Here is a 26190-nt window from a genome sequence, read left to right as displayed (position 1 = left end):
GCATCAGGTGTGCTTTGCCAGTAAGAAGCTACAAGGGCAGGTTAGTTGGAAAACAAGCAGGACGGCGGCCCTCGAGGCCTGGAGTTCAACACCTGTGATCTGTTTCCTTAATTTCACCGTGCTCGTCTCTTCCTCGCGCTGTTGTTGGGCTGTGGCCCCTCCCCCTGTGCTGCAGCCTCCTGAGCCTACGACACCTGGTTGCTGGTTGTTGTACTGGCTCAGGCTCAGCTGTCGCACTCCCCACACCCACACTACACCAGCCTGCTGACACCTGAGCAGGTGAGCTTGTTGGTGTCAGACAGGTATGAAGATCCTGATACACCAACCCAGCACCTGTTGAGCAGAATGATGAAAAGTTGAGCTCCAACACAGAACAGTAACCGCCGTCACTCTGCATCATCATTTGATGCTCTCAGAGACGCAGTGAGGTCTCAGGCTTCTCTTAGCAGTAAGTGTCTATAACTGCCAATCACAGGATCCAAATGTGCCTTTTTCTAAAGTGGGTGGATGACACCATTTTTGAAGCAGCTACTTCGCCAGAGGCCAGGAAACGACAGTGGGCACCCTGGGGTGATGCACTGTGGGACATTTTTGATCTGCTGGTAACAGAGATGGTACCACTAAGCTCGCCAACTCAGGTAAACTTACTGGTGTTGGACAGATAAAAATAACACAGCGCTGGTCCAGAGGGCGCTTTGGCGTGAGCTGGGATACGTGCTGGTAAAAACAAAACGTGTCCATGACTCTCATAAAACTCCCAGCAGAGGTCAGAGCCATCATCAGCATCCCAGCTATCATGAGCCTCAAACAGCACCTGCTCTGAGCAGACACCTGAAGGTTTACCCACAATGCACCAGTGCTGGTTTCTGCTCTCTGATGTCACTGATGCAGCAGAAAATAACAGAACATGAGACGTGGTTGTGGGAGGGTCAGCTGACCCCGTGTTGATCTCATGATTGGTCTGCACAGACACCAGAAGCGCGAGTTTCTCCTAAACCTTCATCGCTGAGACTGAACCGCAGCACGAGCGTGTTGCTGCAGGAAGTGATCACGATAAACACAGGAAGTGCTGCTCTGTGAACGTAAAGCTGACCTCTGTCCTCATAACCCCGCAGTGAGGGTTTCTGTCTGCAGGTGAACCTGCACAGGTGTCAGCCTCAGACACAAAAAGAATCTCTGTAATATTAAGAATAAAATCAGGAATCGTGCTCGTCTGCTGTGAGGTGTTTAAGGTGTGAGACGAGTGCGTCGCTCTCTGGATGCCTCCCTGTGAAGGTTGTGCAGATGTCATGTGTGGGGGTTTGGGGATGGGGGTGGCTGCGAGGCACTTGTCCCAGCATTCCTGCCTCTGTTAGCCGTTAGCGGTTATCTCCACGTGTCGGTGGTGACGAGGAGCTGCTGAATGGCCCCGGGCCCTGCAGAGCCTTGTATGGCCATGGCCCGCCAGCAGAAGGACGATAAGCAGCTACGCAGCCATGTTTAGTGCGGCATGTTTTCTGTTAAATTTAGAGCAGTTATCGGACGCGGCTCTCCCTCCTGAGCGCACTCTCTCCTCCTGCTGCTGCTGTGTCAGGACCAGAGGTGAGTGCCAGCTCAGAGAAGCACCGCAGACCGGGTTCACTCTGCGGCAGCTGCAGGTCATCGTCACGCCTGTGATGGAGGGATGTGATGCACACGTAGGTGATGCTGTAGCTGGTGTAATGTGTGGTTTTATAGGGTGTAATGGTGTGGTAATAGTATACAGCAGTACTTGTGAGGATCAGTACTGTTGTTGCTGGATGGCTGAGGGCTGGTTGTAGTGACATTTTGTCATGTTGTAGTAATAGGAGAAGAAGGTACTTTATACCACAAGTGAAGGACCAAAGCCTGCAGTTCCTCTGACATCCAGCGGAGGCAGCAGTGAGTCAGTCCTCATAGATTCCCATGTTAAACTTCCCATGCTTACAGCCTGATGCACTGATTGGTCCTTCACGCCACCTGTACAGCCGGAGGATGATTTCATAACTCGCCTGTTTAAATCTGACTAAATCGGAGCCGAACAGCTGTTTTTGGACACAGCTGATCTCAGGTTCAACTCTCAGAGGGGAGGTCTGTGTGAGGGAGCTGAGAGAGGAGTACAGCTTTTCACTGTAGCGGTGGTACAAGGAGAAACTCCTCCCAGGACTGATTGAAGTGACTTTAATGGAAAGTATGAGTAAAGGAGACGAGGCTGAGGTAGCAGGGTGAATAAAATGCAGTTTGTTCCATAGATCAGTTTGACAAACGCAGGTTTCTTCCTGTTAAAAGGGAGTTTTTTCTCCCCACTGTCACCAAACTGCTGCTCATATAGATGTGATTGTTGGGTTTCTCTCTGTGTGGATTATTGTAGGGTCTACCTGTGTAAATCAAACTGAAGTGAAGTTTGCAGGAAGCAGAGGTGACGTGAGGTGTGGACTCCCCAAACTCCAGATTCAGTAATCTGACCCCGTTAAAGAGGAAACGTGAGAGCTGCAGGAAACAGCCTGGCTCTGAATGAATTTGTTACGCGTGATCTGATTTGCTGATTTCGTGTCCTCTTTGTTAGCGTCACCCTGCGGGCGGCAGAGGGAGGTGCTGAGGAGAGGAGGCGCTGCTCCGTCAGCTCTGTTGTTATTTCGGTGTTATCATCAGGTGGTGTTTCTGTTCCTCGTCTCCACGCCGTCTGACAGCCTCTCGCTGGTCCTCTGGAGGAGGTTTAGTGTTGGGGTTTCAGCTCTGTCAGAGGAAAAGTCTTGTGCATTTGTCACCCTTCTGATTTTTTCTTTGTTTCCATCGTCCATCAGTGAGTTTGATCTTCACCTGAAACAGTTTGAGCCAAGGTAGGTTTCTGGTTTTCTCCTGAGCACTCGAGCAGGCTCACAGCGTCTCTCCCTGATCGATCTCTGACAGGGAGGATTTGGATTCATCTGTCTACGATTGTTCATGTTCGCACACCCATCCTTGTTTATTTATGTATATGTTTGTATTTTTATTATAAATGAGCATTTCTGAGCTGGGCGCTGACGTGTTTGTGATCAGCGTGCGTGAGCTGCAAACTTCGTTGGGTTATTAAAGATCATCGAATCTGAAAACAAATCATTTTAAAGATGTCCATTCAAATTTTATCTTTATTTAAAAAGCTTGAATATAAAAGAGACACAAACTAATTTAAAAGACTATGTCACTTTAGTCGTTTTTTGTCACTTGTTTTAACAGCTTGATGTCCTCCAGTAGCAGCTTTTCTCTGTTCCAGTTTACGGCTCGCTGGTTGTCTTCTTTTATCACATTTCTGACAGTTTGTGTTGACGTTTTTCTTTCTTCTAGAGTGATTTGCAGTGTTTGTGGTACTTTTCTGTTTCTTTTTATTATATATTTATATTTTATAATATTTATTATATTTATTTTATTATATACTTTTGTACCTTTGATTTCCTGTCTCGCTCTCTTGCAACAGGTTAGTTTGCCTTTGTGTAATTCGGCTGCTTTGTGTCTTTTCATGGACTGAGGTGTGACATGTGTCCTTGTAGGAACAAAGCCATGGTAGCTGTTGTGAGCTGTTATTGTAGGAGCAGCCTCTCATTAGACTTCAGTGTTGCTGGTGTAGGGCTGAAATAGGAGGAGCTGCTCTGTGGCTCCGCCCCATCTGCACTATCACATTCACACAAACACTTTTTTTCTCTCTGACAGCCTCAGAGAGCAACGTGAGGCTCAGCGTCTTGCCCAAAGAGACAGGAGCAGGGATCAAACTGCCAACCTTTTGATTAGTAGCTGACCTGATCTATTCAATTCAAATCACAACAACAGTCGCCTTAAGGAGCTTTATACTGTAAGGTCGACCCTACAATAACACATACAGAGAAAAACCCAACAATCATATGACCCCCTATGAGCAAGCACTTTGGTGACAGTGGGAAGGAAAAACTCCCTTTTAACAGGAAGAAACCTCCAGCAGAACCAGGCTCAGGGAGGGGCGGGGCCATCTGCTGTGATTGGTTGGAGTGAGAGAAGGAAGACAGGATAAAGACATGCTGTGGAAGAGAGACAGAGGTTAATAACAGATATGATTCAATACAGAGAGGTCTGTTAACACATAGTGAGTGAAGAAGAAAAACCCAGTGCATCATGGGAATCCCCGGCAGCCTACGTCTATTGCAGCATCACTAAGGGAGGATTCAGGGTCACCTGGTCCAGCCCTAACTATATGCTTTAGCAAAAAGGAAAGTTTGAAGCCTAATCTTAAAAGTAGAGATAGTGTCTGTCTCCTGAATCCAAACTGGAAGCTGGTTCCACAGAAGAGGGGCCTGAAAACTGAAGGCTCTGCCTCCCATTCTACTTTTAAATACTCTAGGAACAACAAGTAGGCCTGCAGAGCGAGAGCGAAGTGCTCTGATAGGGTGATATGGTACTACAAGGTCATTAAGATAAGATGGGGCCTGATTATTTAAGACCTTGTATGTGAGGAGCAGGATTTTGAATTCAATTCTGGATTTAACAGGAAGCCAAAACAGGAGATGTCTATGTTCTGAGCTACAGCCACCCCATAAGACACACCAATAATATCGTTGAGCCTGCTGGAAGCATTTCATGTGTCACAAACCAAGCCTCCATGTGTGGGTCAGGACTTTAGCTTTCATACAGATGACAGGACAGACTCCTTTTCTCACTGAAGCACTGCTGCTGCCAGCTTCACAGACACTTTTAGAAGTGGAGGTAGTTTGAATGTGGAACAAGGCTTCAGCTCCAGCTCAAACATAATCAGGGAGAAACCAGAGTACTGAGCACTCTCTCTGTGTCTTACAGGTTTAAGGGAGCCGAAGCACCATGAGCCCAGCCGGGACCGTGCCGATGTTCTTCACCTACAAGCTGATTTTCTTTCTGACCGTCATCTCAACTGAGTTTGCATATTCAGCAGCAGCGGGCTCTACTCTGCCTCTCACCTCCAACCAGACAGCCTCCAACCACAGCAAATGTGGTGGAAGCACCGGCTGCATAGAGGGCGTCATCCTGCCTGTGTGGAAGCCAGAAAACCCCGCCTTCACTGACCGCCTCGCCAGAGCAACCATATACTTCGTGGGGTTAGCGTACATGTTCTTAGGGGTCTCCATCATCGCCGATCGCTTCATGGCATCCATCGAAGTCATCACCTCCCAGGAGAGACGGATCACCATCAAGAAACCAAACGGTGAGAAGATCACGACGACTGTACGCATCTGGAACGAGACGGTGTCCAACCTGACCCTGATGGCGCTGGGTTCCTCCGCCCCAGAGATCCTCCTCTCGGTGGTGGAGGTTTGTGGGCACAACTTCAACGCCGGGGAGCTCGGTCCCAACACCATCGTCGGGAGCGCCGCCTTCAACATGTTTGTCATCATCGGGCTGTGCGTGTCTGTCATTCCTGAAGGAGAGACCAGAAAAGTGAAGCACCTGCGCGTGTTCTTCATCACCGCTGCCTGGAGCGTCTTTGCTTACACCTGGCTCTACCTGATCCTGGCTGTCTTTTCTCCAGGAGTCGTGGAGATATGGGAGGGCCTTCTCACGCTCTTCTTCTTCCCGCTTTGCGTTGGACTGGCGTACATAGCGGATCGCAGACTTCTTTTCTACAAATACATGTACAAGCGATACAGAGCGGGGAAGCGGAAAGGAGTGATCATCGAAACGGAGGGCGAGCCAGAACTTCCCTCAAAGGTTGACATTGAAATGGATGGAAAAATGCTCAACTCTCACGGAGAGGAGTTCACGGATGGCGAGGCGGGATTTGAAGGGAAGGAGCTGGACGAGGAGGAGGCCCGCAGGGAGGTGGCGAGGATCCTGAAGGAGCTGAAACAGAAACATCCGGAGAAGGAGATGGAGCAGCTGATGGAGCTTGTGAATTACCAAGTTTTGACCCAGCAACAGAAGAGCCGAGCTTTCTACCGCTGCCAAGCGACCAGAATCATGACCGGAGCGGGTAACGTCCTGAAGAAGCACGCCGCCGACCAAGCCAAGAGAGCCACCCACGACATCTTCTCTGAGGTGTCGCTGAACGACTTCTCTTCCAAAGTGATCTTCGACCCCGGTACCTACCAGTGTTTGGAGAACTGCGGCAGCGTGGCGCTGAATGTGGTTCGGCGTGGCGGAGACCTGACCAGCACGGTCTCCGTGGATTACCGGACAGAAGACGGCACCGCCAACGCCGGCTCCGATTATCAGTTCACAGAAGGAACAGTTGTGTTCAAACCCGGTGAGACGGAAAAAGAAATCCGCATCGATATTATTGATGACGACATCTTTGAAGAAGACGAGCACTTCCTGGTTCACCTAAGCAACGTCAGAGTCACAGCTGAGGGTTCGAACCGCCACGAGGCAAACCACGCGGACGCCCTCGCAGGTCTGGGTTTGCCCTGCACGGCCACCGTTACCATCTTTGATGACGACCACGCCGGGATCTTTACGTTCGAGGAGCCAGTGATGACCGTGAGCGAGAGCGTCGGGGTGATGGAGGTCAAGGTGATCCGGACCTCAGGAGCACGCGGCGTTGTGGTAGTGCCCTACAAAACGATACAGGGGACCGCTAAAGGAGGCGGCGAGGACTTTGAGGATACACACGGCGTTCTGGAGTTTGAGAACGATGAGATTTCGTAAGTACGAATCCTCTTTAACGACCTGAGACAACTTTAGCTCCACAGGTGTTACAGTAACAGTATCTTACTTAATCGCTTTGCACCCACCAGTGTTTTGGCTCCTCCCCCAGGACCAGAGTTAGGGTTTGAGTTCAGTCATGTTTGGATTAGTTCATGGATCAGCTTTTTAAGGAGCATTGTAGTTCTTTGTGACCTAACATTTTCTACTTCCTGTTTGGCATGTGGCTAAAACCGGACATGTTCAGAGGTTAACCCTTACACCACCACAAGGGCTGGCAGGCCGGGCTTCTCTTTCTTATTCATCCTGAAATACAAACGGATTCATGTACGGATCACTTTAAACTGTGCACGACCCAGACAATAGTTTCAGAAACATCGAGTTTAATCACTCGACCTGAAGGAGATGCTGCTGAGACTAAACCAGAGTCAGAGAACTTAAATTTGTCCTTTAGCTTCCACGTCAGACACAACTGATCTTTAAAGGTAATTAATGCACAATCCTCATTTAGAATTAAGACACACACACACACACACACACACAGACACACACACACACACACACACACAGACAGACACACACAGACAGACACACACACACACAGACACACACAGACTCACACACAGACACACACAGACTCACACAGACACACACACAGACACAACTGATCTTTAAAGGTAATTAATGCACAATCCTCATTTAGAATTAAGACACACACACACAGACACAGACACACAGACACACAGACACACAGACACAGACACACAGACACACAGACACACAGACACACACAGACACACACAGACTCACACACACACACAGACACACACAGACACACAGACAGACACACACACACACACACACACACACACAGACACAGACACACACAGACACACACACAGACACACACACACACACACACACAGACACACACAGACACACACACAGACACACACAGACACACACACACACAGACACACACAGACACACAGACACACACACACACACAGACACAGACACACACACACACAGACACACACACAGACACAGACACACAGACACACAGACACACACAGACACACACAGACTCACACACACACACAGACACACACAGACACACAGACAGACACACACACACACACACACACACACACAGACACAGACACACACAGACACACACACAGACACACACACACACACACACACAGACACACACAGACACACACACAGACACACACAGACACACACACACACAGACACACACAGACACACAGACACACACACACACACAGACACAGACACACACACACACAGACACACACACACAGACACACACAGACAGACACACACACACACACACAGACACACACACAGACAGACACACACACACACACACACACAGACACACACAGACACACACACAGACACACACACACACACACAGACACACACACACACACACACACACACACACAGACACACACAGACACACACAGACACACACACACACACACACACACAGACACAGACACACACACACAGACACAGACACACACACACACACACACAGACACAGACACACACACAGACACACACACACACACACACAGACACAGACACACACACACAGACACACACACACACACACACAGACACAGACACACACACACACAGACACAGACACACACACACACACACACACACAGACACACACACACACACACACACAGACACACACAGACACACACACAGACACACACACACACAGACACAGACACACACACACAGACACAGACACACACACACACACAGACACAGACACACACACACACACACACAGACACACACACACACACACACAGACAGACACACACACACACACACACACACAGACACACACAGACACACACACACACACACACACACAGACACACACACACACAGACAGACACACACACACACACAGACACACACACACACAGACACACACACACAGACACACACAGACACACACACACACACACACAGACACACACACACACACACACAGACACACACACACACAGACACACACAGACTCACACACAGACACACACACACACACACACACACTCACACACACACACACACACACAGACACACACAGACACACACACACACACAGACACACACAGACTCACACACACACACACACACACACACACACACACACAGACACACACACACACACACACACACACAGACACACACACACACACACACACACACAGACACACACACACACACACACACACACACACCTGGAACCACCCGACCGTGTTCGATGTGAGGAGGTAAATCAAACTGGGCGGGTCGACCACGATGGGGGACGCCTGTCTGTCCGTCTGTCTGCGCTTTAGTCTCTCAATGCTTTTACATTTAACACACAGTGTGGACAGAACAAACTCTCATGCTGTAAAATAAACTAATCACACCCAGGAGTCACATGATGTTGATGACAGACTGATGGTTTGGAGCTGATGGTGTAGCAGCAACGAGCTGCAGAGACGACGCGCAGCACAGCTGAAGGCGCTCGCAGCGAGGAGCCGCTGAAGCTGCACGGCGGCTCTTTATTAATGATGAAAACCTCTGTTGTTCATGCAGAACATCACACGGAACCATAGCAGCGTTTTCAAACATTATGTTTGAATTCGTATCATGAAGTCGGTTCTTTACTGTTGTTCTCGTGGTTGGAGTCATTCACGTTTGTAGACGAGATCTGTGTTTAAGAAGGAAAACGTTAACGCGGGGGCTAGCTGGGCCCCCGTGCATGAATATAAAACCACAACAACGATAATGTCAAGTTTGGGGCACAGCGCACCCTGTGTAGAAGTAATCTAACTACTGTGTTTAGGTAGAGTAATCCTGCTGACCACTCAGGGTGCTGAGGTCGTAGGTCACGATGAAAACGAGCTAAACGCCTCACAGCTCTTGTGCCCTGGTCTGAGTGTAACTCCGCCTCCACACAGTCACGTGACTTACATGCCTGGCATAGTGGCTGCAGGTCGAGTCTTTCCACGTCTGAAATGAAAACATTTATATCCGCGAAAGGAAGAGGCCGGCGTGCTGGAATGGAGACGCTGCCTCGCTCGTCCTGTGTTTGTGTTTATTAATGAGGACGCTGGCAGCGCCGCGGCGCCGCGGCCTTATATAGGCCGACGGAGTGATCGCAGAGGCAGGATCTCCGAGCTCCACGGCGCGTCCTGTTTTAGGCTGCGTTCAGTCACCCAGGAGACAGATGGCTGCAGGCGGCTCATTTATAGTCAGTTTATTAGGCACGCCGTCAGCCTGACAGTGCGGTGCACGCCCCCCCCCCGCCAACACTGTGTGTGCTGCTCAGTGAGTTTGAAGGAAAGTCCTCCAGTGACAGAAGCAGGACTGCACAGCTGGCATCCATCAAAGCTGCAGCGAGTCAGGTACACACACGCCTGCACGCTGCACGGCGGCGGTGAACGTGCTCGATGGCGTTCAGTTCGACACGCAGCTGATGTAGTGATGTTGAAACAGCTGGACAGGTGATCCAGGTGACAGGCTGCTGCGGTCGTCCTGACGGGACAGCAGCGGTGTCGGGAACATTTGATGGTCTTATCCACGTGATTCTTTTTCCCAGAGGCGGCGTCTGCTTCGCCTCAGACTGTCAGGTCATGTGACGGCGCCCAGCGAATCAGCCACTGTGTGCTTTGTGATTACAGCGTGACTCGATGCGTGTCACACCCCGCAGGTGTCCCCTGGCTATAAACAGCTGGGACGTCGCCTCAGCAGGTCATGTGTTTGTGAAGCCGCACCCTCGACGTGTTTGAGAGGGCGGAGCTCTGATTGGCTCTCCGACACGTGATTGATCTGGATCAGCTTCTTCTGACAATCCAGTAATGATGAGATATTAAACATATGAAACTCTTTCTGGAAGGTGTCTGCTGTCCTGGCATCATTGTGCCGGTTCATAGTTCACAGCCGTCACCGAGGCAGCCGTAGCACTTCCTGCGTCCGGTTTTTGTCAACGCGAGGAAGGAGCGATATGACGGCTCCAGCAGGAGAGCAGAGACCGGGCCCTTCCTACTTTCTTTCCTTCTTTCTTTTCCTTTCCGTTTTTCCTTTCCTTGTTATTTCTTTCCGTGTCGTGTCCCGTTACTTTACGGATTACTTATTTTCAAAAGTAATTAATTACTTAGTTACTTAGTTACTTTTTAAAAACACGATTTACAACCTGAATAGGTGATAAAGTGATAGATCTTTCAGCCCAATTCTACTTTTTCTACATAATCATCATACAAAATGTAATCAAATGGAAAAGTCTCTTTTTAAAACTTGTTTTATTAGTTTTAATCTTTTAACTTTATGCATCAAGCAAACATTTAATTATCTGCAACATTCTCTGACTGGAAGAAATTAGTTTAACATTTAAACCTATTTTCTGCACATTCCAGCACATAAAATAAAATATTTTGTGTGTTTACACTCAGTCTTTCAAATAGATGCAAGTAAAACACAGCAGAAAATAAATAAAGTCAAAGACTAGCGGTCCTGTTGCTCTATTTTCACCTGTAAAGCAGGAGTGGGGTAGGCGGAGGGTTACCCTGGTGCAGGTGTGCAGCGGTCAGTGGAAGAATCCGCGAGTTTCTCTGTGAGTTTCCCATTACGTCGTAGCTACTCGGTGCTTGTTTGGAAGTTTAGGGGTTTTTTTCGCTGTAAAAAGAAGTTTTCTTCCCACGCACAACGGACACTAATGTTTTTGTCACTTTTTATGGAATCAAACTCAAAGTAAGGTCAGTACTTCCACACTTTAAACGCTGCACGCTCATACTCTCTCTGCACTCGATATATGATCCATTGTTGATCTGCACACAGCTGTTGTCACGAACGTCGCACTCGCTTACGTCACTGTCATGAGACATTCTCGCAAAAAAATCACGATTTTAGTAACGCAGTAACGCAGCGTTCCTACGGGAAAGTAACGGTAATCTAATTACAGTTTTTGCAACAGTAATCCCTTACTTTACTCGTTACAGTAACACGTTACTGCCCATCTCTGCTCCTGATTGGGCTCAGTGAAACTAGGCCTTCTGTCATTGGCCAGACTCTGATTAATTATAAAACAAAGTTTCAGTTAATTCACAGAAATTTTTTCTCATGAAGGACGTTTGTGAAACAAATAAAAATAAAAATCTGACGTTTCTGTCGTAGACGGCAAAACAACTTTCAGTGTTTTCTGTCACGTTGGTGCAGCTGAATGAGCGTGGCAGGAAATGGATTCAAATACAGCCAACAATTTATGCCCTCCTTCACATTCCAGGGGGCCCGACTGTGGCCCCCGGGCTTTATGTTTGACAGCCCTGGTGTGAGGTGTCTGTCGCTGCCAGTCAGAGCAGTCTGTGACATCACGGCGGTGTGTGGTCGGATGCCAGATCAGTGAAAGTGTGATGATAAAACGTACCAGCTGATGCAGGTGTGCACACCTGCATCCTGCATGGCAGCGGCTCGCTGAGGGGGCTGCCTGCTGCTGCCTGCTGCTGCCTGCTGCTGCCTGCTGCTGCCTGCTGCTGCCTGCTGCTGCCTGCTGCACGGATGCTGGATGTTCGCTCCTGTTTCCATCTTTTCTCAGGCGGCTGGAGGTGTGGGGGATTTTCAGTGTGTCAGATGTCTTCTGTCTGCTGTGCGGAGCAGATAAACACCACGCTGCTCTCTTCCTTATTAGGCCAGCCTGCGTTCAGGCAGCAGCGCCTCGTCCCTGCTCTTCGTCGCAGCATCATAAAGCAGACACATCACCGCAGCTTGTTCCTGTCACGGCCGACGACGGGGGAGGTCGCTGCTGGCCGGCGGCCACGTCTGCAGACTCGGTGCACTTTTTATCTCGCTTCTCCTTCCTGCACAGAAACCCTCTGTGGTGATAAAAAGCTGACTTACGTAGAGTTTATATGTAATCTCTGATTTTTATAGAGGCAGTAAATCACACAGACCTCTGCAGCTCGGAGAGCATTTCCATTTGTAGCTCCTCGGTGCATCCACGCAACCACTGTGTGTGTGTGTGTGTGTGTGTGTGTGTGTGTGTGTGTGTGTGTGTGTGTGTGTGTGTGTGTGTCTGTCACTGCAACGAAGCAGCTTTCAAGATCTTACAACCCAGATGCACAAAACTCAGGATGCTTATTTTATTTACAATAAAACACAACGAATCAAAGCTTTAAACTGACAACATTTTCCACTGTTAGAAAAATATCAGGTCATTTTGAATTTCATGGCAACGACTTTAAAAAATTCTGCAAAAAGAGAAACAGGTGAAGGAAGAGGACGCGCGATCACATGATCGAGCATCAAACCACTGAGAGGCAGAGGGTCGCCGACCTGCGAACACTCCCAGCATCTGTGAGCAGCTCGGTGTGTCTTCCACACATACAGGTTACAGCTCCTTTAAAACTGATCTGAGGTCAGACCCAGCCGAACATCAGGTCGAAGCCTGCAGCTCTGATGGGGGCGTGTCAGTGCCTGGAGCACCCACAGTTTGCTTTGAAACTGATCTCAGAACAGCTCGTTTTGTCAGCTTTAGCGTGTTTCTGTGTTTGAGCAAATGAGTTTATGATTCTGTTTTATTGTTTACACAGAGACCTCACATTTACACAGTTAATATCTGAGGACGTCCGAGCCTCTGCGCAGTCTTTGGTTTAAGGCAAAGCTGTGAGTGTGGTTGTAGCTTCACGGCAGAGTCTCTGGTGGAGAAACTGCTGCGTCTCGGCCGGGCGGGTTCAGTTAGTGCAGAAACACCTGCAGCGTCCACGTTTGTCCTGTATTTCCTGTCCAGCTGTTCCTGCTACAGGGGAACACAAGGTGCTCCTCAGGTGCTGTGAGATTTACCCACCTGGGCACTGCTTCCATGGTAACATGATCTGTAACCAGCACTAAATATACTCGAGGTGGAAACAAACAGACGAGTATTAAAATTACAGCAGTAATTCTGCATCATCAGGTTCTTTAAAGATGAAGTTAAATAATAATGAATCGGCACAAAGTCCTCCTCACTGATCCCAAACAACCGTCTGTTTGTGCAGGAGACTCTTTTGTCTGAGTTCTTTGGTTCTTTTATTACTTTTATTTTATTCACAGATTCTTTGGATGAATAAAACTGAAACATCCACAAAGCTGAAAGTTTCCTGAATCTGTGACACCAAACAAACCGTCCTTGGATCACTGAGAAAGCCCCAGAGCATCAATCTGCTCACATTAAACAAACATGTGAGTGGATGCAGGCCATTCAGTTTCCACACACACACACACACACACACACGCACACACACACACACACACACACACACACACACACACACACACACACACACACACACACGGCCTGCTGTAGCCTCCAGCTCCGCCTCCAGCTCCGCCTCCAGCTCCGAACAAACAAACTGTGTCACCCTGAGATCTCCTCGCCGTCCTCTCGTCGTCTCTGTGTTTCACATGAACTGATTGGCTCTCTTCTGTGCGTCCTCGCACTCCTGATGCTGCCTCACCTGAACAACTCAGATTTGACTTCCTGGAGTCATAAATATTAAATATGTGCTGGGCTGGTTTAGGGTTGGAGCTCAGAGAGCTGCACATAAAGTTCGTACGAAGCGGCGCTGGCGAACAGAAACACGAGGTCACGCGGCGTGTGTGTAAATGTGGGCGGCGTCTCCCTCTGCCCGCCGTGTTTCTCCTTTTTCGTGTCTCGGGCTTCTGCACGCTTCTCCTTCTGCAAACTCTCTTTCCGGCTTTTCTCTGTTTCAGCAAAACCATTCGGATAAATGTAATCGATGACGAAGAGTACGAGAAGAACAAGAACTTCTTCCTGGAGATCGGAGAGCCTCGGCTGCTGGAGATGAGTGAGAGGAAAGGTGGGGGGGTGTGGCCTTCCTGTACCCTGACCCCTCCCATATCACTGATAACCTTTGACCTCAGTCAGCCCTGTTGATGTGGTGTTTAATGTCATAACGAGTGTGGGAAAGTTGAGCTCATCCTTTAATAATCTGAGCTAATCATGTTTTTGTATCCCAGCAGGCAGACATGGTGTCTGTGTTTGTGTGTGAACTAATGCATGACCCTTGACCTCTGACCCCCCTCCCCCCACAGGAAGATCATAGCCATTAAAATAATCGATCACGAGGAGTATGATAGGAATGCCAGCTTCTACGTGGAGCTGCAGGAGCCGTACTGGAACAGGAGGAGATGGACAGGTGTGGACGGGCACCTCTGACGACCTCTGACCTGTCCTCCTTTGCCTGTCTTTGTGGAGTTTGTCTTTGCTGCTGTCACTCCTTTGCCCTCAGCTGGCGTCCTATTGGTCCAGACTGAATTATCAGTGCTGAGAGGTGCTAGGACAGTTTGAGTCAACTTTATCGATATATGAGGCAACAACAAAATCGACGCGTTGATTCTTTTCTCTGGGTTCATAGAAATCTTCACACAGTGTTGTTGTCGTTCACGCAGACGTTTATGGCAAACACCCGGTGTCGCTTTTTCTTCTCGTCGGGTTTGTGATGTGAAGGCACGTGTAATCAGGTCACCCGTGGCGTTTAACAGCTCTTTAACAGCCCCGCCCCTCCCTGAGCCTGGTTCTGGAGGTTTCTTCCTGTTAAAAGGGAGTTTTTCCTTCCCACTGTCGCCAAAGTGCTGCTCATAGGGGGTCATATGATTGTTGGGGTTTTCATTGCAGGCTCTTTAACTCGAGGCGACTGCTGTGGACTGAATTGAATAACAAATAATGGAAATAATTTTCATGTGATTAAATTGCTTTATGTTAGCATTATCCAGTGCTGTTATTATAACTTAATGGAGTTGGATCAACTTATTTACTGCAGTTGAGTCTAAGGCTACGTTCACTCTGCAGGTCTTGATGCTCAATTCAGATTTTTTGATCAAATCTGATTTTTTTCTCTGCTCGTTCACACTACAAATAAAATGTGACAGCAAACGCGCTCTAGTGTGAACGCTCAAAGCGGCCGCATGCGCAAAAGAAGACGTCACACACAACGCGCTCTGTTTAGACCCAGAGCAACAGTATTGTTTGACTGATGGTCTTAATATAAAGACTTCAGACTTCACGTTTCCCAGTTTTTGCTTTAAGTTATTTTGTTATTTACATAATAATGTAAATAACCTAATAATCATCCTTATTGCTGTTTTAGAGGAGCTTCAAAGGATAGTTGCAGATTTCTGTCAGAATCTGCAGATTATACAGTACAAATAAAATGTTCACGTTTCTCCAACGTTGTCTTCCCAACAGTTTCACCGGATGTCCAGGAAGCGTTCACGATGTCTTCTCCGGCGCTGATAATCGGCGTCTGTCTTGTGTCGGTGACGTAAAAGACAGATTTAATGCGACATGACCATCAAACAGCAGCTTTCAGAAACATCAGATATGTATCGGATTCAGGACCACATACGAAAGTGACCCAGATCAGATTTGAAAATATCAGATTTGTGCCGTTCACACTGTCACCATGATCGGATAGATGGTCGCAGAGGGTCAGAAAATCAGATTTGATGCGCTTTCGCCTGCAGCGTGAACGTAGCCTAACTTAATTTATTTAAGTTGATCCAACCCATGAAAAGGATGTTAGTCCGAACAAAATACCTACTGCTGATAGAAAGCCATTTATTAATGTGGAAATCCTTTTCATTAAGTTCATTTAAAGACTTACATTTTTAGAGTGTTCAACAAATTCTAGACCAGGGGTGTCCAACTCCAGGCCTCGAGGGCCGGAGTTGGACACCCCTGGTCTAGAGTCTGGTTAACGTAAAAACACTTTTACCATGGTTACCGGGGCCTATCCGGACGTGATAGGGCGAGAGGCGGGGCAAACCCTGGATAGGTCACCATTCTGTCGCAGGGCTAACACAGAGACAACCATTTGCACTCACAGGTGATTTAGAAACACCAACTAACCTAACTTTTCAGTTGTGGGAGGAAGTCAGAGTTCCCACTGCAAACTCGGCAGATTGTGGATTTGACCACAGGACCTTCTTGCTGTGAGGCAACAGTGGTAACCGCTGAGCCACTGAGCCGTCCATCCAGGCTTAAAAACAGGTGGAAGGCTCGATACACAATTTTCTGCACGTTTTTGTCTCTGACAGGTTGAACCACAGTAAAGAGCGATAGCACACACGTGGTCGTCTGCCTCCTATAACTCCAGAGATTTTCCTGTGGTCACCACAGAAACAGGAAGTTATTTTGTTCAGATCCAGTTTGAATCTTTTAAATGTAACAACCGCCCACTTTCATTTCCTTGAGTGTTTCACTGGGTTTTCAGGTGGTTTTTGTGGAGTTTGTCTTCGCCCAGTTCGCCTCACTAGAACATGCTAGTTCGTTTAGTCCCGGAGAGGCTAGGAGAGAGATTCTCGCTTCCTTGTTGGTCCAGATGTGGACAGATGCAGATGTGTGCGGTCGAGCTGTGATGCTGGCAGGTTGGGGAGGACGGGTCAGGTCCACCTGCACGTGTCCGTGTTAGTCGCACAGATGTAACAGTAAACTAACAGCTGACCTCCGCTCGAACCGTCGTTGGCGTCACGTTTGTCACGCGTTCAGCAGCATGAAGTCCAGATTGAGGACAGGTGTGTCAGAGACCTTCTGATGTCTTCTGCTTCATGTCTCTCTCGTCTCTTTCTTCTCTTCAGCTGTGTTGCTTCAGGAAGTCGGTAAGCCGCTTTCTTTGTCTCCTTCCTGTCTGCAAACGTTTATGTGTGTCGCTTTCATGATTTCTAAGAATTGCCACAAAGCCAGATGACTAACTCTGACTTCCTGTTTCGTACTTGCTGTCCTTTCAGGTGGATTCGTTAAGACAGGTAGGTGAAAGTGAGACGATATCTGACATGTGAGCATTCACTGTGTGTGTGTTAATTTGTGCTTTTTGTGACTTTTTGATAGACAAACAGCTGTATGGTAAGACACCTGTCAGTGGTGTAAATGTTGGCTTTCAAAGTGTGTCAACACTTAAAGCAACGTGTACGATGGTGGCGGCGTCTTGTAAGCTCATCACGTGACTCTCATTTATCACCTTTAAACGTCGGGCGCCTGAGACGAAGCCCCGAATCTCAGATTTAGACGCTTAAAGCCAAACTTGAGCAAACAGACCAAAGCCCGTTCCCGCTGCTCCACCATGCCCGAGAAGCGTTTGTGTTTCACTGTGGTCACCAACGTGCGACGGGTGATTGGCATGTCCATGCTGGTCATGTGACTGCATGCGTCCTGGACGCCGCCACAGAGTGGACCGAGCTACAGCGGCTTGCAAAAGTATTCGGCCCCCTCGAGCTTTCCCACATTTTGTCACATCACAGCCACAAACATGAATCCATGTTATTGGAAGGCTGACCCGTTCTGTGCGTCATCGTGATCACAGATGAAACAGCACCAGCTCTTGTTATGTTTTCTTTCAGGGCATCACGCAGGGGAAGAAGCTCAGGGTAATTTAAACATGGCGTCCATCGGCACGCTGCAACACCATCGTTCCTGTTATTTCGCCGAGACACAGAGTGTCTCAACTTTAATGAAGTTGGAAATAGTAGAGAAATTATAGTAAATAACATTTTAGTCAAACACATCAGCGAGTATTTAAAAAATCATCATCCCAAAGCAGCTGGAAGAGCAGGAGTGCCTGTCGGGCCGGCTGTTCCCAGACTTCCGGCTGTTCCCAGACTTTCGGCTGTTCCCAGACTTCCGGCTGTTCCCAGACTTCCGGCTGTTTCCAGACTTCCGGCTGTTTCCAAACTTCCGGCTGAGCGTGAGACATGCTCTCAGTGCAGAACGAGCAGTTTTCTGATGCAAAGCGATGTTTTGGTCCAATCACAAGCTTTCCCTGAACCTAACCATGCAGGTGTTTAGTTCCTGAATGATGAGTGAGGGATAACAGGAGAAACCAGATGTCAGGACTTATCTTCCACATCAGGATTAGATACAGGCAGCGTCAGACACAGTGGGATGAGAGGGCAATGGCTGTTTGCTAAATGAGAGCCTGTCTTTGTGTCCTAGCTGAGACATAATACAGATGAAAACATCTGGAAAGACATTCATTCAGTTCTGTGAAGGCGTGACCTCCAGGTTCCTGCAGGAACGATCCCATTCAGCTTTCCCTTCAACAGTGATCCTCTCTGGGGTCATTTACACTCATCCGCCTCAAACTCCCAGAGTTCATTTCACCATCCAATCGCCAAGCTTGAAATTCTGTGACAACTTCAGGCTCCGTCTCTGTGTGAGTCTGAACCATCAGCTGCTTCTCCAAGGCAGCGATGACAGACGTTTAAAGGACTTAAACCTGGGAGATGATGGGAAACCTGCAGGAAACGGCGGCTTCGCACCTCACCACTTTGACAACACGTGTGTTCCTCACAGCTTGTGATTGGCAGAAATTTCTCTAAGATCCATTAACCTTTGATCAAACGCTTCCCCGAGTGTCCAACATGAAACCTGGCCTTCGAATTTCTAACTACTGTAGTTACTTCTAGTTACTGTAACAACCCAAAAACCTCACTGCCATTAACTAACCTCATGACTCCGCCCTCTTATCTAAATATGGTCACACAAAAACCACTCAGGCGGCCATCAGGTGGACGCCTCAGATCAGCGGCTGATGCTGATGTCACCATTTCTACAGTGTACAGACAACACGTGATCTTTAGAGCCTGTTATTGTGCCAAAAAATCACCTGTTTGAGCCAATCAGTGAAGAGAAGACTTTCTTGACTAGGAAACATCTGGAGGTTTCCAGAAGCCTTAAAATTGTGAGACAAGGAAGGTTATTTCTAACCAAACTGAGCATGCTCAGATAGGCACAGGTCCTCAGCGCTCTGAGATGCTGAACCGTCAGTGTGATCATTAATGTGAATGTTTGAAGGTAAGACCTTCAGAATAAAAGAGATCATTTAATCAGACTCTCTGCAGTTTCTCACAAACGTTCACTAAAAAGTCTTAAACAGCATTAAATTAAATCTCAGACTCAATTCAATTTTATTTATATAGCGCCAAATCACAACAAAAGTCGCCTCAAGGTGCTTCATAGATACAGAGAGAAACCCAACAATCATATGACCCCCTATGAGCAGCACTTTGGCGACAGTGGGAAGGAAAAACTCCCTTTTAACAGGAAGAAACCTCCAGCAGAACCAGGCTCAGGGAGGGGCGGGGCCATCTGCTGTGATTGGTTGGGGTGCAGCAGATGGCCTGCACCCGGTTGGATTGGTGTTAAATCCTGTTACTGCAGGAAAGGTCATTTTATTACTGTTATTATTATTTCAGTTCAGAGAGCAGCACAGCTCATCAGTATTTTAAAAACATCAAACAATACTGCCGTCAGCAGACAGGATTTGTTTTCACTCCTCGCTGCTTCCTGTTAGCGTCACATGACCTCTGTAACTGTCCGTTAGTCTAACGCTCAACCCTCCACCTGAATGCCCACCTGAGGAGGAGCTGCAGGTGTGAGCGTCAGTGTTCTGCTGACGAGCAGAGTGGGTGTAACCCCGCCCCCCCGGCATGAAGCACACCTTTATACTCCTCAGCACAGCCAGCCTAGCCGAACACTGCTACGATGCTAGCCCCGTGGTACGATCAGACTGTACAAAAGAAGTAAGCCTGTCACTGTTCACGTGCTCACAGCTGCAAAATGCTGTTTCTGGACCGAGCGCACAGTTACCATCCAGTAAAATTACGTCTCCACATCTCCCACAGGAGCCGAGGTAAACAGACATCAAGCTAACCTTTTAACTAACCTGCACTGGTTGAACAATAACTAACCTTCGTTAATGAAAAGCATCACAGGAACATAAATCCAGCAAACACACACGTTTCATCCCGATCTTTGAAGTCTATTACTAAACAAAAACACCTCTGACATGTCACAGACTTTCTGTCCCTCTGAACAGACGCACATTAAACACACAAGCCGTCAGCTCGGTGCTGGATACAGGCTGTGATGATTCAGCCGTGTTCTGGTTTCAGTTTCTGTTCACCTGTTCAGGCAGAGACATCTACAGGAAGGTCCAGGGACGAGAGCCGCCCGTCCCCTCCAACATCATCAGCATCGCAGGTTTGCCCATCATCTATCTTTTACTGTGCTAACTTTTACCACAGTGTCAAACGAACCATTATGATCATTTATTTTCGTAGCTCTGATCAGGACAGGCAACGCTCATATGTACACTCATGTTATTGATTGTGATATTTCTTCTTAGACGTCTTCTTGGGAAATCTCTAGTGAGAACTGAGAGCAATTCAACCATCTCTCTCAAAAACGACTCAACCCCATTAGAAATAAAGTGACAGATATTGGCTTCTGTATCAAGAATAGGCATATTTATAAATAGCTGCTCTCTCACATAATAAGGTAAGTGAATATTTTTGTTGACTCTACAACCTAATGTTTCCTCTCTGATTCAGAGGACGGGGCTGAGGAGCCTTTGACAAAGAAAGAAGAAGAAGAGCGGAGGATTGCAGAGATGGGCAGGCCAATGCTGGGCGAACACGTCAAACTGGAGGTGATCATCGAGGAGTCGTATGAGTTCAAGGTAGGAGACGTTTCTCTTGGGTTAGTGTGAAATATGTAAGCCCCTTTCAGACGAAACTGTTCTGAGGAGCTCTGATGGCCACCATGCATCAGAGAGCACCAAGAGATCAACCAGGACGTGTTTGTACCACCAACAAAACAACAAATGTTCAGCGCTAACTGTTTTTAACATAACTAATTGAAAGAGAGTACCATGACCCCGAAAACTGAATTCTAAGGACTTTCCCACATAGTTCCTGCAATGTGGGCACACATAAAAAAGGAGACTTCCTCTAACAGTGATTAGAAAAAGGTCCTTTAGTCTGAACTAGCCTGACGAGTCGCATCTAAAGGACGCTCCAAAACTCTCTCATAGATTAATGGATAGTTCAGAAATCCACCTGCCAACATCAAGAAAGACCAATCCCTACACTGTCTTTACATTTTATACATCGCTCCTACCACATAGCATGTTGGACCGTGACCTGAAAGACTAGTATGTTGACTTTGTTCCCTTTGAATCGAGTCGAGCTGATGGCTTTACCTTCAGAGTTACTGAATGGACATTTAGTTGCATCATTAAACCAGGAGGAACGTGAATAGCTGGAGCATCTGGCATTTATAGCCTTTTATGTGGGATTTTCATCAGTATGTCCTACATAAATGGCTAAATGGTCAAATGCATCTACGAGATTTTCTATGAAACCTAATGGCCTCTGGTTTGTGAAGCTATACTTGTTAAGCTTAAGGTTCTGCACCCTGATCCGACACTGGTCACCTGCACCTGAGTCAGCAAAACGAAGACTTCTTCTTGATGTCTGCTTGAAGCGTCTTTAGGCCCTTAAAGGCAGAATATGCTGCAGAAACATTCAGAGCTGGAGTTTTATGTAAGATGCAGATGTTCACCACATTCAGACTGGTCTATAAACAGGCCTGAAAGAGTCTGTAATAGAAAGGCACAAGTCAGACTGAGCCTGAAATGATCACGATGGGTCCTGCTTCCTGCTTCCTGTCCGCTCGTCCCTTGCATCACAGAAACTGAAGAATTTCCAATAGTGAGAGAACATCTGAAGCAGGCTTTCATCAGCTATCTTCTACACGTCAGGCAGGGCGACTGTTTCAGACTGAACTTCAGATACTGTCATCGTCTGAAATGAACGCTGAGAATTCACCATCAGAAAAGCTAAAGTGAGGTGGCTGATTTTCAAGATGGTCAGCAGAGCAGTGAAGGTGACATTAGATGTTTCCTGGATGTGTTTCAGAGTACAGTAGATAAACTCATTAAGAAGACCAACCTGGCTCTGCTGATTGGGACCAACAGCTGGAGGGAGCAGTTTGTGGAGGCCATCACGGTCAGCTCAGGTATGAACTAACTCTGTCCTTCTTCAGGTATGAAAACCAACATTAATAAGCCCTGATTAAGGCTATCAGTCTGTACCCAAACCAAGCTTGAAAACTGATTCCAGTCTCTGCTCTCCTCAGGCGATGATGATGAATGTGGAGAGGAGAAGCTGCCCTCTTGTTTTGACTACGTCATGCACTTCCTCACCATCTTTTGGAAGCTTCTGTTCGCCTTCGTTCCTCCTACAGACTACTGGAATGGTTGGGCCTGTTTCGTTGTCTCCATCACTGTCATAGGCATGTTGACGGCAGTGATTGGAGACCTGGCGTCGCATTTCGGCTGCACCGTGGGCCTCAAAGACTCAGTCACCGCTGTGGTGTTCGTCGCTTTGGGCACTTCTGTACCAGGTCTAACAAACATCTTGTTTTCTTTATTAGGACTTTCAGTCCCTCAGATTTTGTCCAAGGCAAATTCTAATAAAAACATTACAACAAACAAACAACAGGAGCACATTAAATCAGAACTATCTGTATGAAAACCCAAAAGGTTGATTCTGTTCATCTGGACGTTTTCAGTGGGAGAAACGTTTTGTCATCATCAGGTGACGTCTTCAGTCTCAGCTGACTGCAGGTTTCAGTCTTATAAACAGGACATTTGCATAATGACTGAAACTAGCAGCACTGAAGGAACAATGGGCTGGGAGGTCAGTTCCTTAATCTTAATTATGCAAATTCTCATGACCATTGATCAACAACCACTGATCAATGATCATGAGTACCATTCACAGAGAATTGGAGAATGGCTGCAATCACAGCATGTAAGATGGTGACAGATGGACCCTTAGGCCCCTCCTTGATTCAGAGATGGTCTTTCCCTTTTCACGTAAATGGCCTCCTTGTTCGCTCTGTGTTGTAGCGTCCTGATGACGCCCAGTTTGTGCTCCAGTGGATGATGAGAGTCAAACCTTAGATACTGATCCGTATGTGTAGGTTTACGGTACACGTCAGCTTTTAGATGTCCCCCATTACTGATGGAAATCTCACAGTCTAAGAAGGCTAACCTGCCACTTTTCATATCCTCCCTGGTGAATTTGATGTGTCCACTGAGTTAATGTGATCCGTGAACTGTGGAACGTCCTGAGATTTGATTTTCACCCAGGTGTCATCCACATATCTGAACCAATGGCTTGGTGGTGTTCCACGGTAGGATAGCAAAGCCCTCTTTTCCACTTCTTCCATGTACAAATTGGCCACGATGGGTGAAACTGGGAGCCCATGGCACACCCATGTTTCTGCCTGTAGAACTGAGCCTTGTATGTGAAGTAGGTGGAATGAAGACACAGTTCAAACACACTTGGTGGATGCTGAGAGTGGTCCTGTTGCTGAGGTTGGGGTCATCCTGTAATCTCTTACGAACTACCTCCAACACTTCCCTGACTGGGATGCAAGTGAAGAGCGATGTAACGTCGTACGAGACCAGATAAAAATCTGCCTCCATGATGACATCTCTTAACTTCTCAACAAAATCCAGGGTGTTCTGGATGTTCAGAGCTGCAGGGTTGAAGGTCAAAGCCAGAAACTTAGAGATGTTATAGGTGACTGAGCTGATCATACAGACAATTGGTCTTAAAGGCATAGCCCTTTATGTATCTTCCGTACAGCCAGATGAACAGAATTGATTTTGGGGAATTTCTTTAACTGGATGATTGAGCATGCATCAAGCCCTTTTTATCTCAAACATATCTTCTCTCCACTTTCTCACCATCAGACACCTTTGCCAGTAAGGTGGCAGCCATTCAGGACCAATATGCCGATGCCTCCATTGGAAATGTGACGGGGAGCAACGCCGTCAATGTCTTCCTAGGTATTGGTGTGGCCTGGTCAATCGCTGCTGTCTACCACTACACCCAAGGTCAGGAGTTCAAGGTCAGCCCTGGCACACTGGCCTTCTCTGTCACACTCTTCACCATCTTCGCCTTTATCTGCATCGCTGTGCTCATCTACCGCCGCCGACCGGAGATTGGCGGGGAGCTAGGTGGACCCCGTGTCCCAAAGATCCTCACCACTTGCTTGTTCTTCAGCCTGTGGTTGATGTACATCGTCTTCTCCTCCCTGGAAGCCTACTGCCATGTAAAGGGCTTCTAACAGCGCCACTCCAGACCCTCTTCAGGACTTTTCTGTTGGATTCTAGGTTGCTGCATATACCAGTGGTACCATCTAAAGGTTATACGAGGGATTGACCTGAATGGATTCGCTGTAGTTCAGTTCACGATCATGAACAGGGACAGGGCACATAAAACAAAATAAAATGGGTTGGGCTTACCATCATACTGGGTGGCTTTTTTAAGGGTTTGAATAAAATCTAGTGACTTAGCAGTTTCTATAATTTGTTACTTGTCTGAAAGTTTAGATTGATGAACATTTCAGCAGGTTTCTAACAAGTTTTGTTTGTTCTTTTCCCCTATCTCTGGATATCGGAGTTCTTTAAGGTTCTACTAAAGGTACAGAAGTTTCTCATGTGACGCCATGTGCTCGAGAGCTGTCTGCCATATTAGACGTGATACAACCACTGGTTGCTGTGGAAAAATGTCTATTTCCTGACTGATTTGCAGTGGTTGCTGGTGATTTCTGCCTCTCACTGGGTGAAATTAGATGCTAAAAAAGGTTTGCACCAGAAAACTGAGTGATTGCTTTGGTTGCTACCAGGTTGCCATGGGGAAATGTAGTTTTTCACATTTGTCTTCAAATCCTTGCAAACTCCCAGCAACACCCACTGGACGTTCAGAAAGCTTGCCTTTAAAGTAATAAGACCACAACAACTGCCATCAGCCTCCAGCAACAGCCTCCAACCAGTGGTATAATCCTGCTGTTTCCCTCACAAACAGATGGTTGCAGCCGCTCTCTGGGCCTGTGTGACCTGAGTACTATTCACCTGATTCTGCAGTATCACCATGATCCAAAATGGCAGACAAGCGTCACATGGTTGGGGTCACATATTTGCAAACCCTCTTTGGTGGCTTTCTAAAGGCTCCGACAGTACCCGATGGACTTCTGCTGTGAAGGATCTCTGAAGGTTCTAGAGGAACCCTGGGAACTGAAACTGACTGACTCTGGTGTCCATATTGTTCTCTGGCTGCTGAGCAATGGTGACTACTTTCATTCTCACATACCTCCCAACCATGTAAAAAATCCATCCGAACCTTTCAGCGATGTCTAATGTAAACTACTTTATTTTGACGTGCATGGACTTTAAACCACATCACGAGTAGCCGTGGCGATTAAGGAGAACCGGAGTGACTTTTAGTGTTTTAGGTGACTCAGGTAGTGTTGCACCTACATTAATATCTGCACTGAGTTTGAATTAAAGGAGAGTTTAATCAGAGATGCTGAAGAGCAGCTGGCTTGAGTTGGACCTGAGCTGCTGCTTCAGTGGAGTCAAACACTGAGGAAATACCGACGTATGCTTGAGTGTGAGTTCCTACACTGATGACAGAAATGTGATTGGCTGTTTGGGTGATGTAAACATTCGTTGCGTCTTCATAATGCAGTGTCTTTGTTTCAAGTATTAAAGTAGAGTGTCAGTAAATCGTTCTCCTCTTTGACTGGATCACAGACATGTCTGCTCAAATGTCAACAAACAGCAGAATATTATAAATATATTATACATGTATTATACTAAACGAGGGCTGCGATGTAAACCT

At 47.4% G+C, this 26190-nt stretch overlaps 1 protein-coding gene across 5 annotated transcripts; it reads left to right on the top strand.

Annotated features, from left to right (window-relative positions):
- Positions 1-1472: 1472 nt before the first annotated feature.
- slc8a1a (solute carrier family 8 member 1a) lies at positions 1473-26075 on the top strand. Of its 5 annotated transcripts, none has more exons than XM_085163924.1 (11): positions 1473-1581; positions 4798-6614; positions 14407-14513; positions 17293-17313; positions 17443-17460; positions 17543-17557; positions 20624-20692; positions 21043-21170; positions 22411-22510; positions 22631-22897; positions 24258-26075. In XM_085163924.1, the coding sequence occupies exons 2-11, from the start codon at positions 4819-4821 to the stop codon at positions 24632-24634; spliced, it is 2898 nt and encodes a 965-aa protein (XP_085020050.1). In that variant the 5' UTR covers positions 1473-1581; positions 4798-4818; the 3' UTR covers positions 24635-26075. The 5 variants fall into 5 exon arrangements, with proteins under 5 accessions (XP_085020050.1, XP_085020053.1, XP_085020054.1 ...); XM_085163926.1 differs by lacking the exon at positions 1473-1581 and adding an exon at positions 1588-1676; XM_085163925.1 differs by lacking the exon at positions 1473-1581 and adding an exon at positions 2558-2837.
- Positions 26076-26190: the final 115 nt, after the last annotated feature.

The sequence above is a fragment of the Neolamprologus multifasciatus genome, chromosome 6 (genome assembly GCF_963576455.1).
Source record: "Neolamprologus multifasciatus chromosome 6, fNeoMul1.2, whole genome shotgun sequence".
Classification (NCBI taxonomy): domain Eukaryota; kingdom Metazoa; phylum Chordata; class Actinopteri; order Cichliformes; family Cichlidae; genus Neolamprologus; species Neolamprologus multifasciatus.
Note: the sequence above shows the minus strand (reverse complement) of the source record. Positions and strands in the feature narration are given on the sequence as shown.

Coding starts and splice junctions, on each gene's coding strand:
- slc8a1a (XM_085163924.1), top strand. CDS start 4,819: ATGAGCCCAGCCGGGACCGTGCCGATGTTCTTCACCTACAAGCTGATT. Junction 22,511..22,630: donor GGCCATCACGGTCAGCTCAG/GTATGAACTAAC, acceptor TGCTCTCCTCAG/GCGATGATGATGAATGTGGA. Junction 22,898..24,257: donor TTTGGGCACTTCTGTACCAG/GTCTAACAAACA, acceptor TCTCACCATCAG/ACACCTTTGCCAGTAAGGTG.